At 39.0% G+C, this 17,867-nt stretch overlaps 1 protein-coding gene across 3 annotated transcripts in view; it reads left to right on the plus strand.

Moving 5' to 3' along the window:
* NELL1 (neural EGFL like 1) overlaps positions 1 to 17,867 on the plus strand; it is an 872,742-nt gene that overhangs the window by 810,599 nt on the left and 44,276 nt on the right. For all 3 annotated transcript variants that reach the window (XM_060017348.1, XM_060017349.1, XM_060017350.1), the window contains one exon: positions 17,315 to 17,508. In XM_060017348.1, the coding sequence (XP_059873331.1) occupies positions 17,315 to 17,508 (194 nt within the window). The remainder of the gene's footprint in view (positions 1 to 17,314; positions 17,509 to 17,867) is intronic.

The raw sequence follows: 17,867 nt of genomic DNA on the forward strand, positions 1-17,867 counted from the left end.
TATACTTTTGACTGGAGCCCGGTTTCTGCCTGGCAAAAGAGAGCAAGAACAAAGTGATTGTGACTAATTGAAGCTTTTCCTTTTCCCTGCAGTTGACATCAGTGGTTAAGACCAGACTGGGGTGATGCCTCCAACAGAGCATTTATCAAAGTCTGGATCTTAGGGCACTAATGCTGGGATATTTTGCAGCAAAGGCTTTACTAGTAAATACATCTGGGAAATTCTAAATAGAGTTAAGGTGGTTTATCAACTGCAGGGCTTTTCAGAGCCTTTACATTGAGAGTGTCCAGAATTTATTTGGCTTTAAACCCTTTTTTTTCCTCCTAGGCATCCTATGGATTTGGCATTTCGTAGAATATGCTAACTGAAAGCTCAGCTGAAAAAATGAATATAGCCTACTCTAACAATTTTTAGAAAACCTTATTTGTTCAGTATCATTGAATAGTGTGCTGTTCAAAAGAGGGGTTTTGTTTTTTTGTTTTTTCAGTTCTGCAACAAAATGTTTTTGGGCATAATACTTGTCCTTTAAGTACCAGCAATTTTTTATATTATTATTTAATTTTGCTATAAGAAAATCATTTGAATATATGACCTTTTGTCTCTTGCATTCTTTTTTTCCTGTGATCATTAAAAATGTAAATCACTCGGGCTTCCCTGGTGGCGCAGTGGTTGAGAGTCCGCCTGCCGATGCAGGGGACACGGGTTCGTGCCCCGGTCCGGGAAGAACCCACATGCCGCGGAGCGGCTGGGCCTGTGAGCCATGGCCGCTGAGCCTGCACGTCCGGAGCCTGTGCTCTGCAACGGAAAAGGCCACAACAGTGAGAGGCCTGCATACTGCCAAAAAAAAAAAAAAAAAAAAAATGTAAATCACTCAACTCTACTGTCCTGTACTGAGTGATCTTCTAAAGGCTTATTGGGGCATAGCTGTTTTGTCCCTAAGCTGAATGGTCCCAGTCCTTATGTTTTTGACAAACATATTTCTCCTTTGAATAAGTCTTTATCTCCTTCATGTATTACCAGCCTAACCTGTAATTTTTTAAATGATACCAAGAAGATTGCTTTCCTTTCCACTGTGGTAAATGAAGACTTGGTAATTTGATGTCTCAGGCCACAATAACTCAGAAGGAGTAATTAGAAGCCAGTTGCCTCTTTAGGCTCTGGGGATGTAAAGAGGGGTGATGCAGGTCTCTGGGGTGCTCCATGACAATTCTACTTTGCATGAATCAGCCCAGTGGGAGTTCTGAGAAAAGGAAGCAGGTCAGATTGCAGCTGTGAGGAAGGCTGTATTGGAGATGGGGGGGGAGGTCGTGCAGTGGCTCATACAGAAGGAGTAACAGTTGTATGATATACAAAGAAAAAGTGATGTTTTTCCCAAAAGTAAGTACTTTTCAATGCAATTATGGTTTTCTTTAAGGTCTTCTCTTTGAATATGAACTTGGCATTTTTACAAAGATCAGGCAACAACAGAAGCACTTTGATTTCCTCCTACACAGGATCTTGAAGCTAACACCATGCAAAATCTTCTTCATTAGTTTTAAATGACTTTCTTTTCCTTTCTTCCTGAGGAGTTAATCCCACATGAGTGACACTAGAATGACGGGGGGTATTCCTAAAAATAGCTTCTTAACATTACTTCCTGTGAACTCAGTTTCATGTAGCTTAGGGCAGAGGTTCTAGAAGTGTGATCCTCAGACCAGCAGGATCATCATCACCTAGGAAGCTGTTAGAAATGAAAATCCTCCACCCGCCCCCAGACCTACTGAATCAGCAAGTCTGGGAGTGGACCGGTGATCTGTTTTATAATGCTCCCCCGTTAGTTGATTCTGATGCCCACTCATCTTTGAAAACCAGTTTTGTTTTTTGTTTCATTGAAAGGCTTCAGAGGGGTCCATGCATGCCCTGAATCTGTATGCAAGTATGTGTATCTGTGTGTACGTGCATCTTTTGGAGGAAGCAGAACCATATTTTTCACTCGGATCTCAGAATGACACTAACTCCAGCAAGGTAAAAACCACTGCTTAAACATCAGAATCCAGCACTTGAGGGTCTCTTGCTGAAATTATTTGACCTGAAAGCCACACACATTATGTTTGCTTACAAGCCATTGGCTAGAAATAGCTGTACAGCCCAGTCTGAATGCATGAGTTCAGGGAAGTATAATTCTCTGTGTGTTCAGAAGAAGTAGTAAACCCTAAGTCTCTATCACATTTCCATACAATAAAAACCATTTATCATAGATAATAGATAAATAGATAGATAGACTGATGAGAAATTGGCTAACTCCTCTTAGGGTTGGGGCATGTGGGGATGGCAATGTATATGGGAATTTTTCACAGAAAATATGATATTTTTCACAGGGTCTATAGGATGAGAAGGAAGTTTTCCAGACTAAGTAGATATTAAGTATTCCAGGCAGGAATAGTAGTCTGATTGGAGACAGAATCATGGAAGAGATCTAATTATGTTCAAAGGATGGTGAGATTTCCATTGTGGATGAAGTACATGATATATATGGTCATGTTATGGGTGAGGAATGGCAAGAAAGGAGCCCTGGAAATAAAAGGTAGAGACCAGATTATGAAGGGTCTTGCGTTCTAAGCTAAGGAGTTGAAAGTTTTGAATTATTTCATAAATATTAGTGTCTCTAAAGGTTGTTGAAACATCTATTTTGTTGCGACAACCCTGATACTTTTTAAGTAGCTATTTTTAATATAAAAGATAGCTATGTAAATAGAATACTGTTTCCCACAAAGTTTCAAACCCTCTATCAGACATGTATCATTGTGATTTTCTACATCTGTGCAATTTTGCTTCCCCTGTTCCTTTTGCTTGGAACGTCTTTCTTCTGAAAAAAGTGAGGCCATCAGAATTAGATGGCTTTTGATCATGATTATTATCCAGCAACTCCTGTGTGCTAACATTTTGGCCTGTAGTTCTCACAACAACTCTTCAGTTTCGGTATGATTCCTCATTTTACAGAAAGAGAAAATGAGGAACACAGAGGTCTGCTCTCTGCCACACAGCGAGTAAAATTTCTCAGCTGAGAAATTGATATGACTTATTAAGCAGTTAGTTTAGGGATACCTATGAGTAAAATATTGATTCAAATTCAATTTTCTGCCAATTCCTAGAAATATTACCTTGTAGCAGCTCAAACTGGGTCATTTTCCTGCTAAAAAGCCCTTGAGATAGTGAGAGAACGGTGTGATCTATTAATCTAGTCTCTCTTTGAAGAGGCCGAGGCAGGGAAAACAGGAAGGTGCTACTGTAATAGTCCGAGCAGTAGAGATGGAGAGGGCAGAGTAAGCTACACTATGGGGTGGATGGTGAGCATTCTGTATGCTTCAGTTAATTGTAATTTTTTTTTAAAGCGGGATCTTGCCTTGTTGTTTTGGTATCACCTTTTATATATGGTGAGCATCAGTTCATATTTGGAGGGTCTATGTCTTGGCTGCTCTGTTGGAGATATACCATTTGGTCTTTGCAGAAAGTTTATTTTCTACAGACTTGGGAGCCTGCCATCATGTGATGATGTGGGACAATCCTGACCTGAAGTAAAGATGCCTCTGTTTGTGTCCTAACTCAGAAACTTACTAGCTGTAAGCCCTGAGCATGTTCCCGAATTTCTTATACTGGGGTACAGGTATTGCTGAAAGGGTACCCGGAGCTAGATGAGGAGTCTTGCTTTGCTCAATGGTTTGAGGGGAAAATGATCTTTCTATCATAATCCTGACTAAATGGCTGGATTGAAAAACTAGCAGGAAAAATAGTTTTTAAAATAGAAAATATGAAACCTCAAGTACATTTCAGACCCATGGTTTCCCTTTTATGTATGTCCAGGATTCAGAAAAGTGAGCGTTCACTCTTTCCTACCATAGAGGTAAACTCGGTAGAAATGTTTGAGAAGCAATGATCATTTGACCCTCTGCTTGGTGCTTTTAATGGGAGAACACGGTAATGCTAACATTCTAAGAAGTTTTTTTGAAAGGACAAAGTAGATCATGATTTGAAAGGATTTTGAAAACCCTAAGGAGTACAGTGTATACGAGTATAATAAATTATTGTTATTATACATAATAAAAAGATAGAAATCTGTTTCATAAAGACATCTTAACATGACTCAATAAAATGAGTCAAGGCTGGGATATCAAAGCATCCTCAGGTTCCTAAAAAGATACACGTAAAGAATTATCCACTGTTTGCCTGCTCCATTAAAATTTTACCGTCAGGAGCAGGAATTTTGTCTGTTTTGTTTGCAATAGTATTCCCAATGCCTAGAACAGTGTGTAGCATATCATATGTGCTCAATAAATATTTGTTGAATAACTGAATTAATAAAAGGACTCTCAAAGCAATCATTTCTATTATTAATGAGGACACTGACCCTAACTGCTGCTTACTCTGAGGAGCTGAGCTGGACCACAAATGAACTGCAAGAATTCCTTTTGTTTATATTCGAGCAGCCTGAGTCATGTCAAAGATAAATAAAATCAGACTCCAAGTGGTAAGGACAGATTTTAATCAGCAGTAAGCTACTGCAATAGAGAAGAGGGTCCAGTGTGAATTGAATTCAACTTAGATTTGTGCAGAGCTGACTGGACATTCTAAAAGGAAAATGCGGGAGTTGGAAAGAGGAAAGTGGGGGCTTGAGTAGAAATAAGGAAGTGGAAATTTACAAAAAGCAGGAAAAGGTGTTGGTCTATATGAATCCCATCTGGGTTTGTTAACCAGCTGTTACTGAAGTTAGGTTTCTCCTCTCCTACAGAGACTGGGAGGGGTGATGGGGGCCTATCTTCATTCAGGTGTTAGCTGGAACAGCAGAAAATTCTTCTGCAACCTTGAGCTTTCCCATGCAGGATCCTAACGGGACTGGAGCCGTTACTTTATTGATGCTGCCTTGAGCTGTTAGAAACTATGCTAGTGTTTGTTAATTTTTCTTATGTGGGGTGGACAAAATTATTTGTGCTAAGAGTCTGCAGGGTTTATAGGCCCAGGTTGAGGCCTAGTCAAGAAAAGGCCTCAGAGGAGCCTGACTAGAGTTTGCTCAGGGAGAGGATTTTAATCTATGGGCTCCTTTGCTTTTCACTAGAAACGAACTTAGTTTGGGCTCTTATGGTTTTAGCTCCTGTAAGGTAAAAAACACAGAACGACAAATTCAAAATAAACAGAACTTGCCTCCCAAAAGTCTAGGGCAGAGTGGGTTCAAGTTGCCTACTCTTTGCCTCCTTTTTCCTTTGACTCTCACAAAAGCCTTCTAGATCTTTCCAGAGACCATCCCTTCAAAAACAGGAGGCAGCCCCAAGTCTATTTTTACCAAATCAGTTGATGAAGAAAAGAAATATGAAGAGAGAAAGAAGATGAAAGAGAAGGAATCATCCAAGAAAAGACACCGTGAGATCACATTAAGATTTATTTATAGCATGTTAGTCTTCTCTGTAGATGCTGCCCTTCTTGGCATGGTGACCCAGATCTTTGTCCTAGATCAACGTCCTAACTTGCCTTCTGCTGGGACAAAACTTTTGGAAAAGCTTTGACCCCTTCCTAGAAATCAGGGACCATGATAAAGAGAGTGGTGAAAAGAGATGATAACTAAGAGACACGGACAGTCTTTGAATTCTTAGGGTCTGTAACCTGAATCTCGTGTTATTTAGATTGAGACCTGGTTTTGAATTGTACCACTGACAATGGTGTTTGACCTTTGATTTCTATGTAAGTTGCAGGATGCTTCTAGTAGTAAATGAAATTACTTTGTAACCTCTCTGTGCCTACAGCCTTTCCTTGGCATAGAAGAGAAGAAATTATTTCTCATCTGTCAACTTGCCTGAGAGAATGATTTGTTAAAATAGAGAGTTAGTTTTGGTTTTCACTTGGCTGGATTCCCCATCCATATTTGTCACTAAGGGTAACATTGCCAGCCTTCACTGAAACAGGAAAACCATGCCGTTCCCTTCATTACTTTCTCTCTTCAGCACCTGCTTGCAAATACTCATTAAGAGAGACTAGGGATATTTCAATAAACAGTAAATGTCCAAGAAAATGGTTTAATTCTAAGAAATCTCTTTGTTATCCTGAAACTGTGTTCTTCCATTCATTTCCATCCTGTTTTCCATTTGTCACCAGTCATATTGTAACACTGGAATTACAAGCTCAGTCCTGCAAAGGTGAAAAGTAATCATATAAAGATGAAAATGGACAAGACCATAGAAAGTATTTTATATAAACCGTATATTTTGTTAAAGAGAAAACTAAGGCCCCCAAAGGACAAGGGTTGATCCATCAGATTCAAATTTAACAGCTGTTTATGGACGTCTAAGTAGACGAAAGGCACTGTAAAAGGTGCTGTGGGAAACACAAAGATAAATAAGACCACAATATTACTTCTGAATGAATAACAAAGATAGAAAAGTACATTCCCAGCTAAGCATACAAGGTAACATAAAGGACATATAGGTAACATAAAACCGAAGAGCAGGTTCCACACTAGGAACTCCGGCCAGAAGAGCCAGATGCGAGGCCTCTGCACGTGGCCCGCTGTGAGCAGGTGAAACCCAACTAAGCACAAAGGAAAAAAAAAAGCCATCGCAGAGCTGTGACTATTTTCAAGGCTACTGTTTTTCTCTGTGGAACACTGAGAATCCTAAAGATGCCACCAGAAAACTACTAGAGCTAATCAATGAATTTGTAAAGTAGCAGGATACAATATTAATGCACAGAAATCTCTGGCATTCCTATACACAAATGATGAAAAATCTGAAAGAGAAATTAAGGAAACACTCCCATTTACCACTGCAACAAAAAGAATAAAATACCTAGGAATAAACCTACCTAAGAAGACAAAGGACCTGTATGCAGAAGACTATAAGACACTGATGAAAGAAATTAAAGATGATACAGACAGATGGAGAGATATACCATGTTCTTGGATTGGAAGAATCAACATTGTGAAAAATGACTATACTTACCAAAGCAATCTACAGATTCAGTGCAATCCCTGTCAAACTACCAATGGCATTTTTCAAAGAGCTAGAACAAAAAATTTCACCATTTGTATGGAAACACAAAAGACCCCGAATAGCCAAAGCAATCTTGAGAAAGAAAAACGGAGGATAAGAACGGAGGAAAGAAAACCTGGAGGAATCAGGTTACCGGACTTCAGACTATACTACAAAGCTACAGTCATCAAACAGTATGGTACCAGCACAAAAACAGAAATATAGATCAATGGAACAGGATAGAAAGCCCAGAGATAAACCCACGCACATATGGTCACCTTATCTTGGTAAAGGAGGCAAGAATATACAATGGAGAAAAGACAACCTCTTCAATAAGTGGTGCTGGGAAAACTGGACAGCTACATGAAAAGAATGAAATTAGAACACTCCCTAACACCATACACAAAAATAAACTCAAAATGGATTAAAGACCTAAATGTAAAGCCAGACACTATCAAACTCTTAGAGGAAAACATAGGCAGAACACTCTGTGACATAAATCACAGCAAGATCCTTTTTGACCCACCTCCTAGAGAAATGGAAATAAAAACAAAAATAAACAAATGGGACCTAATGAAACTTCAAAGCTTTTGCACAGCAAAGGAAACCATAAACAAGACGAAAAGACAACCCTCAGAATGGGAGAAAATATTTGCAAATGAAGCAACTGACAAAAGATTAATCTCCAAAATATACAAGCAGCTCATGCAGCCTAATATCAAAAAAACGAACAACCCAATCCAAAAATGGGCAGAAGACCTAAATAGACATTTCTCCAAAGAAAATATACAGATTGTCAACAAACACATGAAAGGATGCTCAACATCCCTAATCATTAGAGAAATGCAAATCTAAACTACAGTGAGTTATCACCTCACACCAGTCAGAATGGCCATCATCAAAAAATCTACAAACAATAAATGCTGGAGAGGGTGTGGAGAAAAAGAAACCCTCTTGCACTGTTGGTGGGAATGTGAATTGATACAGCTACTATGGAGAACAGTATGGAGGTTCCTTAGAAAACTAAAAATAGAACTACCATACGACCCAGCAATACGCACTACTGGGCATATACCCTGAGAAAACCATAATCCAAAAAGAGTCATGTTCCACAATGTTCATTGCAGCTCTATTTACAAGAGCCAGGACGTGGAAGCAACCTAAGTGTCCATCATCGGATGAATGGATAAAGAAGATGTGGCACATATATACAATGGAATATTACTCAGCCATAAAAAGAAACGAAATTGAGTTATTTTTAGTGAGGTGGATGGACCTAGAGTCTGTCATACAGAGTGAAGTAAGTCAGAAAGAGAAAAACAAATACTGTATGCCAACACAGATATATGGAATCTAAAAAGAAAAAAAAAAATTGTTCTCAAGAACGTAGGGGCAGGACAGGAATAAAGACTGAGATATAGAGAATGGACTTGAGGACAGTGGGAGGGGGAAGGGTAAGCTGAGATGAAGTGAGAGAGTGGCGTGGACATATATACACTACCAAATGTTAAATAGATAGCTAGTGGGAAGCAGCTGCATAACACAGGGAGATCAGCTCGGTGCTTTGGGACCACCTAGAGGGGTTGGATAGGGAGGGTGGCAGGGAGACGCAAGAGTGAGGGGATACCAGTATATATGTATACATACAGCTGATTCACTTTGTTATACAGCAGCAACTAACACAACAATGTAAAGCAATTATACTCCAATAAAGATGTTAAGAAAAAAAAAGAAAAAAAACTGAAGGGCCGGAGTGTTGTTCTTTTCAGTTGAGGGTGAAATTTTCTTAAAGAGATTAAGCGATAAAATGAATGTAACAATAGAATGTGTAATGCATAGCCCAGTGTTAGGCATTTTAGTAATTTGTAAAAACATCTCTGTTGTACTCTGTGTGATGCAGATGCAGCTATAACACAACCTACCCTCCTACCCATAAGCAGATATGTAAAAACATATATATCTAAGTTTGTTGGCGTCAATACTGTAGCTTCTCTGTGCAGTAAAATTCTCTTTGGATAGTATTTCAATATTTATATATTTTTTTATTTATTCTCTGCACTGTTCAGAATTGTACTGATTTTAAACAGATGTAATCACTAGTTAAAGAAGCATGACTTGTTCATGGCAAAAGCAAGCCAACTTTGTTAATTTAGGAGGCTGCTCTGCCTGTATTCTACTCTTGTTTTCATACCTAGAAGGAACTGTTTTCTTCATCTGCACTAAAACACCTTAATTTGTACAGCCTAGAAAAAAATATAGTCAGTGACCAAGGCAAGTTTGTAAAGTGTCAGTAAACTATATTCTTTTGGTATTAGTCACTTAATACACCAGATTTACCAATTAGGGCTCAGAGAGAACTTGGAGTGTTAGCATTTCTGAATTTGGCTGGCCAAAGTACAGATCAAATCTATGAGAATTTGTGTGAGAATTCAGAATTCAAGTGGAAATCCCTCAGTAAACAGATGAAGGTGTGGGTTGGCTGCATAATAAGAGCTCAGGTATGTTCTGAAGAGAGAGTGCAATGGAATTCATAAGCTGAGATGAAATCCAGGAGAGAAAAAAATAAACAAGAACAACAGTAACAACAGCTAATCATTTTTGAACAATTACTATATGATAAGCATTGTATTATGTGCTTACTCGAATTACCAGATTATCCCAGGGCATGTTTTTTTATCCACAATGTCAAATGATAGGACTAAGGCTTAGAGATGTTAGGTAAATTTTCCAGATGTTGGGTAAATAAGTTGCAGGGGTAGGACTGGAGTGCAGTTGGCTTATTTGCTCCATTTGCCTAGAACTTTCCCAGTTTTATCACTGAAAGTCACCTATCTCAGGGACCCCCCTCAGTTCCAGGGAAATTGGGACAACAGGCCATGTTAACTTGTACGCACAGCTGCTGAATTCCAAGGCTTAAGCTTTAAATTGGTATCTTATGCTGCTTCCATTGAGGAGAAAGGGAACTGTTGACCAGAGATGGCACCTTGGAAAATGTTAATAACTTTAAAAATGGGAGAAGGCTATAAGGTCCTTACTTAAAGGGCTATATCCTTTACCCATTTTATCCCCAGTCTTTAGCACTATGTTTAAGACAGAGTGGATGCTCAATAAATATGTGTGATTAGTTAAGTGATTGATGATTGATTATTAGTGATTGGATGAATGAAGAGGTAAGAGGATAAATAAGGCAACAGCATATCCCACAAGGATCAAGTAGAGAGCTCTTAGACGGAAATAAGATAACAATATTTACATGAAGGGTAATGCTTTTGCAAACTAATGATCATGAGAACCTTTAGGATTTAGCCTTTGAAAAGAGAGTCACGTGGAAGCTTGCAAATATTTAGGAGAGAACAAAGATGCATAAATGCAGGGAGCTGCTGGTTGTAGGCCCTAGGAAGTAAGACCTCGATTTAAGGAAGAGAGAAGGAAAGAGTGAGCTGAGACAAAGTGTTCCTTTCTTTTGCTCAGAGAGTCTGCTCAGTTAAAGGAGAAGACCCATTGGAGAAAAACACAATTACACACTGAGCAGTAAAGAAACACCACAAGGACACATTTCTTCCTAACTCAAGAAAGGCTGGAAGCTGGAACTATAAAGACTGAAGCGTTAACGCTGGAGGGACATTGGAACTTCTTCCTAAGAGACACATGATAGCATCTCAAATAGACAAAACTATAGCTCACTGATCTCTTCTTTCAGTCTTTACCTTTCAGGCTGAACGCCTCATGTTTCATTCAGTTGAGATGAGTTTGAGCCCTTCACTATGCTGGTGGACCTCTTCTGATGTGTCCTAAGTATGTCAGCCCTACTCTTAATAGTCTGTGCTCTAAAGGGAACGTGATACCAAAGTGTGATGTGACTGGCACACACAGAGCATGGCTGTCACCTCTCTTGTTCTGGGCCTGAAACTTCCTATGCTTAAAATCTCATTAGCATTGTATTTTGCAAGCCATCTCAGACCTCATATTTTCTCTACTTGTTTCTTTCACTTACTTTGCTGATGTGCAGTATGTATATTTTCCCCTGCAGTTTTCTCTCTGCCACTGTAAGACAAGCAATGCTGCTTTAGCTATGGGAGTGGCATCTGTGCTCTATCTTGTCTATCATTAATAAACCCCCAAGCTCTGTTCTCATTTCCAAGCTGCTAATGTCTGGTAATGACTTCCAAGTCAGAACACACACAGCTGGATATTCAAACCCCCGGTTAAATTTTGTTTTCTGACATATCACCTGTCTGGAGTTTGAAAGTAAGTCTAGATGTGTTGCAGAAGTTATTCAAGGAAGAAGATGGGGTAATGAAAAAGATCATTCCTTTGACCTAACTGCTACCAAACCATTGGAAAAAATTGTTTCCCTTGATCTCTCAAATCAACTTGTAGAAGTTTCAGCTCCTGAGGCAGGTACCATTACAGTTGTTATGCTATTAAAAGTTCTGCAGAGGCTTTTTTTCTTGAAGACTAGGAAAATTGTTTGGAGTTAGGTTGGGATTGGTTTGATTGCTGTTGATATAAACATCTCTGAATTGTATTTTTTTTTTACATGTGCAAGTAACCTAAGAACTTCAAATTAAAGAACAAAGCAGATCATCTAGGCACAACTAGATTTTTTTTAGGCAAAATTGAGTACAATAATAATAGTTCTCAGAAATTGTGAAAATGTCAGTGCAAGAAAATTAGTTCTAATGTAAGCCTAGCTGTGGGATTTTATTGAAAATGTTCTCATCCTAGCATGGGGCATTTAAATAATGAATTTACAAGGAGAAACACAAGGAAATCACAGAGAGCCATTACTTACAATAAGAAAAAACAAGTACACTTTAATGGTTATAGATTTGAGTATGGAATATTTTGCCTGAGTTTTGTTTCATTGCCTCTTTGTCATTGGAGGCCTGTCTGATGATTTGGGTAAGTATCATGGGTGAATGTCTTTGTGTTTGCTCAGCAGAGAACAACAGTTGCAATATGTAAATAGGGTGCCTCTTCCCTTTGGATGCCTTGGGATATGTATAATAGATTAAGCTGGCTTTGTGCAGAGCAAACAGGTCTGTATTACCAAGAATATGAATAATGTCAGTTTCCATAATTGCTAACATCTGGCTTTCCATAAATCTGTTAAATTGTATGGAAGCAGAATTAGATTTCTGCGTCATAAGTAAAGCAATTACATGGAATTCTGTAGGCAATACGGTCCTATATTCAACTGTGAAATCTTTTCATTCTGGAGCAGCAAAAGCAAATCCAGGTTTTGAACCCTGTTTTTATTGTGCACCCTAAGTGTGTTCATCTTTTTGCTCAGGTTTCTTAATTTATGAGAGGAAAACACTGCCAATATGTTTGTAACTTTGTAAATGCAAAATAAACAAATGTTAAAATAGCATATTAGAGCTGGGTATTAATTGACAATTTAGAGGTTATTTTAGAGGAGACCATAAATTAAAGATCCTTTTGTAGCCACTGGTTGTGGATCTGTTGAAATTAATCTTCCAGATACTTCCTGGGGTGATTTGTTGATGAGTCTTTCTCTGCCCTTGTCCCCTTAAGCATTTGACAGGAAACTGGGATGTGGAGGGAGGAGGAAAGGTGGCCTTCCTATTTCAGTGTGGTTACTACTGAAACCACACTGAATTTATTGTACTTTGAACTAGACCCAAGAGCTTTTCCTGATGAAAAGTCAACAATAAAATGTGTTCCCTGAAGGGAAGGGTTGCGGTTGTGTCTTATGCTTATTGAACACCCCAAAGACCAAATTTTGGCAAAGTAGGCTTTATAGTAGTATTGGTCTGTAAAATTCTGGATTTAAGTAAGTTAAATAAATACATTGCACATCCACAGTATATTTTGTTGTACTTGGTACTGAGAAGAGAAAGGAAAAAGATTTAGTCCCTGCCCTCAATGAGCTCACCATCTATCTATGAGCCATGGATAAATTAAACATGGAGCTCCCAAGAGATGAATGCAAGGATAGCATTGTGTGTGTGCAAGGTACAGAGAAAGCAAAAAGTCAATAGTGACTGTCTTGCAGAATGAGGGATGGTGATGCTTGGTCTTGATCTTGAAGAATGCATGGGAGTGAAGATAGCACAGGAAGGTAAATGCTTACCTTATCAATTAATTTATACCCCACCCATTCCATAGGGGCTAAGAAACAGAGATGGGTGGGGGGAGTACTCCCATAATTAGAAAAGGCATGTTCCAAGGCACAGGCAGAGGAAACACCATGGTCTGTTTGTAGGTCACCCATTGCTTTTGAAGAGAAAGGGGAAGAGACAGAAGGTAAAAACTGAAGTACTAAATCGGGGCTTATATGTATGCCAGGAGATTGAACTTTCTATTTTAAGCATCAGAGAACCACGGAGAAGTGGCAGGCAGAGGAATGACACGGACAGGTTTGATTTTTAGAACACCACTACCCTGTAGCGGGTATGTAGAGCAATGATTCTCCTCTGGCTGAACAGAGCCCAGATGTCTGGATCCTAATTTATGTCAATTAAATCCAGTTCTAGTGGTGGTGAGCCTGGGCTCCAGTACTTTTAAAAGGCTCACCAAATATTTATATTTTGCCCACAATCTCCAAATATTTCCATTGTGCCCACAGTCAAAAAAATCACTGAATTAGAGTGAGAAGTGTGTGGAGTCAGTTGAGACCAGATAGGAGACTAATGCAATAGTCCTGGTGATAAGGATGAAAACCTGAACTGAGTTCAAAGAAATCTGAATGTTATTTTTATGATTATATATGTGATGAGCCACCTAGCTAGCTATCATCAAGTTACTCTCTATCTGTATCTCCTAGAGATACAAACTAGATTATAAATGTGATGAGAGAAGTACAAGACAATGTTTTGTTACTTTCAGCAAAAATTGAGGAGTGAGAATAGTGCAAACATACCACTTTAGTATTGTTCCAAGATACCATATACCTAAACAGTAAGCCATGTACCACCAACTATCATTGCAATGAGTGTTCAGAGAAGGTGAATAATTACTATAAACTGGCATCATATTGGGAGATGCTTAACTGAGGAGGTAGGGCTTGAACTTGATCTTAATCATTCACATTCATTAAATCAAGAAACAAATATTTTTGAGTACTTATTATGTTATCTGGTTTTATTTTCAAAAGACAATAGATTAGGTGGGTATGGTTTTATACAGCTGATAACTGAGGGTCAGAGAGACTTAATAATGTGACCAAGGACATACAGTGTGATGTGCAAAATGACTGGTACATAGTAAGCACTCAATTAAGTGGGAGAGTTTCGAACATGAGTGACCTCCTGACTCCCGCATTCGATGCTACTTTTTGTTGGGAAGAATTGGAGTAGAGGAAGAAGGTTGGGAAGATAAGAGAGGCTTCTAGGTGGGAGCACCATATGGTCTATGTGTTGACCAGGAATAATGAGGAAGTAATTGAGGTATGATTGTAGTTGACTTGGAATCTAGATAGCATAATTTGGGATCATTTCCACAGTTTTCAAAGGAGGAATAATTATTCATTACCTAAATGTCTTGACTGAGCCTACAATTGGTAGAACAAAGACAAAAATAATAAATCTTATAATGAACTAGGTCTTAGAAATATTGTTGGAATTCCTTAACATCTTCTGCTTTGTACCACGGCTGTGAAACCAAGTTTTATACCAATATAGTGCATGCAGTCAGTAAGGGAAGATAGGTCATTTGTTTCCATTATTTTTAAGTCACAATAGTTTTAAATTCTACCAAACTTTGACTGAGTAATCATATTGTATCATTCTCAGAATTTCAGCTAAAAATACTGAAGAGGATCCATGTAATATTTTATCTTTGAAAATGAGTTGCAATATCTAGAGGGCAAATTAGTTGAAAGTATATAAAACCACAGAATATTCTAGTATGCTGAAAGAAGCCTTTAGACCTTGAGTTGGCACAGTGTAGTGGAAAGAACTCCAGTGGACCTTTCAGAAGGCCCAGGACACAGTCTTTGCTCTAACAGGTACTAGCTGTGTGACCACTTAGCCATCTCTGTAACTTAGTTTCTTCTTTTGTAAGGTGAAAACAACTATTCCTATCCTGCAATTATATGGCATGATTTGTGAAAAAGAATGCTGAAAAACTTTGAAACTATGTATATAGTATATTATAAATATATATATATATGTGTATATATATATATATATATATTAGCAGTAAAATTGATATTATGCCTTTGAGCACTTTAGGGGGAAATGGCACTTAAATTATTTTTCTGTAATTTAGTTCCATAATTCTTAAACAAATGCCTACAATTTTATACATATTTAACATGAATTTTAGGATGAAGAGTAAGTTAATTTATACTGTTCCTATTCTCACCTACCATAGGAGTCAAGCCTACCATTCAGTAGCCTACCAACAGTTATATATATATACTGCTGTGTTCCTCCGTTATCACCTTCATGAGGACAGTGTCTTATAAGTCGTTGCCAACATTTATAGTACCAGTGTGCAAAGAACCCTGGTGCATGGCAGACTTTCGGTAAAAATGTGTTGAACTCAACATTGTCACCTGAAAGATATTTGAAGGACTTGGCAGTAGATTAATCAGTGGAGAAGACAAATGACATGATAGACAAATGGCTAATGTTTTCAAATACCTTAAAAATTGTCATAAGAAAAATCAAGTAGACTTTGCTTGAGTGACCTCAGAACTAGTACCTAAGTAGAAGTTACTAGATAATATATTTTATTTCAATGTAAGGAAGACATTTTTTTTAACATCTTTATTGGAGTATAATTGCTTTACAATGGTGTGTTAGTTTCTGCTTTATAACAAAGTGAATCAGCTATACATATACATATATCCCCATATCTCCTCCCTCTTGCATCTCCCTCCCACCCTCCCTATCCCACCCCTCTAGGTGGTCACAGAGCACCCAGCTGATCTCCCTATGCTATGCGGCTGCTTCCCACTAGCTATCTATTTTACATTTGGTAGTGTATATATGTCCATGCCACTCTCTCACTTTGTCCCAGCTTACCCTTCCCCCTCCCCGTGTCCTCAAGTCCATTCTCTATGTCTGCATCTTTATTCCTGTCCTGCCCCTAGGTTCATCAGAACCTTTTTTTTTCTTTTTTTTTTTTAGATTCCATATATATGTGTTAGCATACAGTATTTGTCTTTCTCTTTCTGACTTACCTCACTCTGTATGACAGATGCTAGGTCCATTCGCCTCACCACAAATAACTCAATTTCATTTCTTTTTAAGGCTGAGTAATATTCCATTGTATATATGTGCCACATCTTCTTTATCCATTCATCTGTTGATGGACACTTAGGGTGCTTCCATGTCCTGGCTATTGTAAATAGAGCTGCAATGAACATTGTGGTACATGACTCTTTTTGAATTATGTAAATTGATACATCCACTATGGAGAACGGTGTGGAGGTTCCTTAAAAAACTAAAAACAGAACTACCATACAACCCAGCAATCCCACTACTGGGCATATACCCTGAGAAAACCATAATTCAAAAGGAAGACGTTTCTAAAAGAGTTATTCAAAGATAGAATAGGCTGCCTTGTGCAGTAATAGATTGTCTGCAGGGAAAGGACTCAAACCAGGGCTGGACAGCTATGTGTTTGAGATGTTAAGGTCACCAGAGCCCTGAATGTCAGGGAGGGCTACTGGATTTATGTTTTCCTTCCATACTTGGCTGTCAATGAAAAACAGCAAAATATATGGTGTCTTTCATCAGCATTCATGCCATATCCTAACTGTACCTCTGAGATGTTTTCTTGTGTGAGCAAAAATGTTGCTAGCCATTAGGGTGGTGAGTTTTTGATAAGGCAAGGCATCCTCCAAGAATTATTTCCTTTTCTCTCAACCTTGGCCCCAGGATCTGGGGGCAGCCTAATTGGCTCAGGGTTGCCCTAATTGCTCACTCGTTTTGCCCTAATTGCCCACTCCTTCCTACTTAGTGGCTAATCTATTCACACTTTTTCTATAAGACCCAGATCTCCATGGGTGTATCCATACTGTTAACGAATTAGCAGTATTTATGGCCTCTGGATGGTATAGTTCTTGAGAATATCCTAAAAGCAGTTCAGAGTTGCTCCTGGATAATTTAGTAATTAGATTGTGACAGCTGTGGGTTTGAGTCCCAGACTGGCCACTTATTAGCTATCTGACAGTGAACATGTTGTTTAACTTATATGAGCCTCAGCTGCATGTGAACAGCTTGGCACAGTACTTGGCACAAGGCAAACACTCAATAATGTTAACTAATGCTATTTTAAGTGATGATTATTTTCTAATGATCATCTTGACTGGACTCTGAAGCTCCATGCTTTCTTCATTGCAGACATTGATGAATGTGCCTTAAGAACTCATACCTGTTGGAATGATTCTGCCTGCATCAACCTGGCAGGGGGCTTCGACTGCCTCTGTCCCTCTGGGCCCTCCTGCTCTGGTGACTGCCCCCACGAAGGAGGACTGAAGCACAATGGGCAGGTGTGGACTCTGAAAGAAGACAGGTGTACTGTCTGTTCCTGCAAGGTGAGGCTAATGTGGTGCCACGGAGATTGTCACTGTTCTTTCTCTCCCTCCCCCTCTGCTCTCCCTCCCCATGTCTTTCCCCCAGGTGGTTGAGTCATGGGTCTCCCGTGATTCCTGAAAAGACTTCTGTTCTAATCCTAGCTACAGCTAATGATGCTGCTGAGTGGCAGGCAGACCTGCTTGGAATGAAAAATGAGGTATAGGGTTGCAAAGAGACTGCTGAACCCCGGGGGGGTGGGGGTGGGGGTGGGGAGCAGGGCAGAGAAGCCGATGTTAGTCCTTCCGCTGAGAGCTGGCAGTGCCTTTAAGGTCAGCTGGGTGAGAGCTCTAATGAGCCCTCAACCCTCACTTCTACAGTC

This window comes from Delphinus delphis, chromosome 8, assembly GCF_949987515.2.
Source record: "Delphinus delphis chromosome 8, mDelDel1.2, whole genome shotgun sequence".
Taxonomy (NCBI): domain Eukaryota; kingdom Metazoa; phylum Chordata; class Mammalia; order Artiodactyla; family Delphinidae; genus Delphinus; species Delphinus delphis.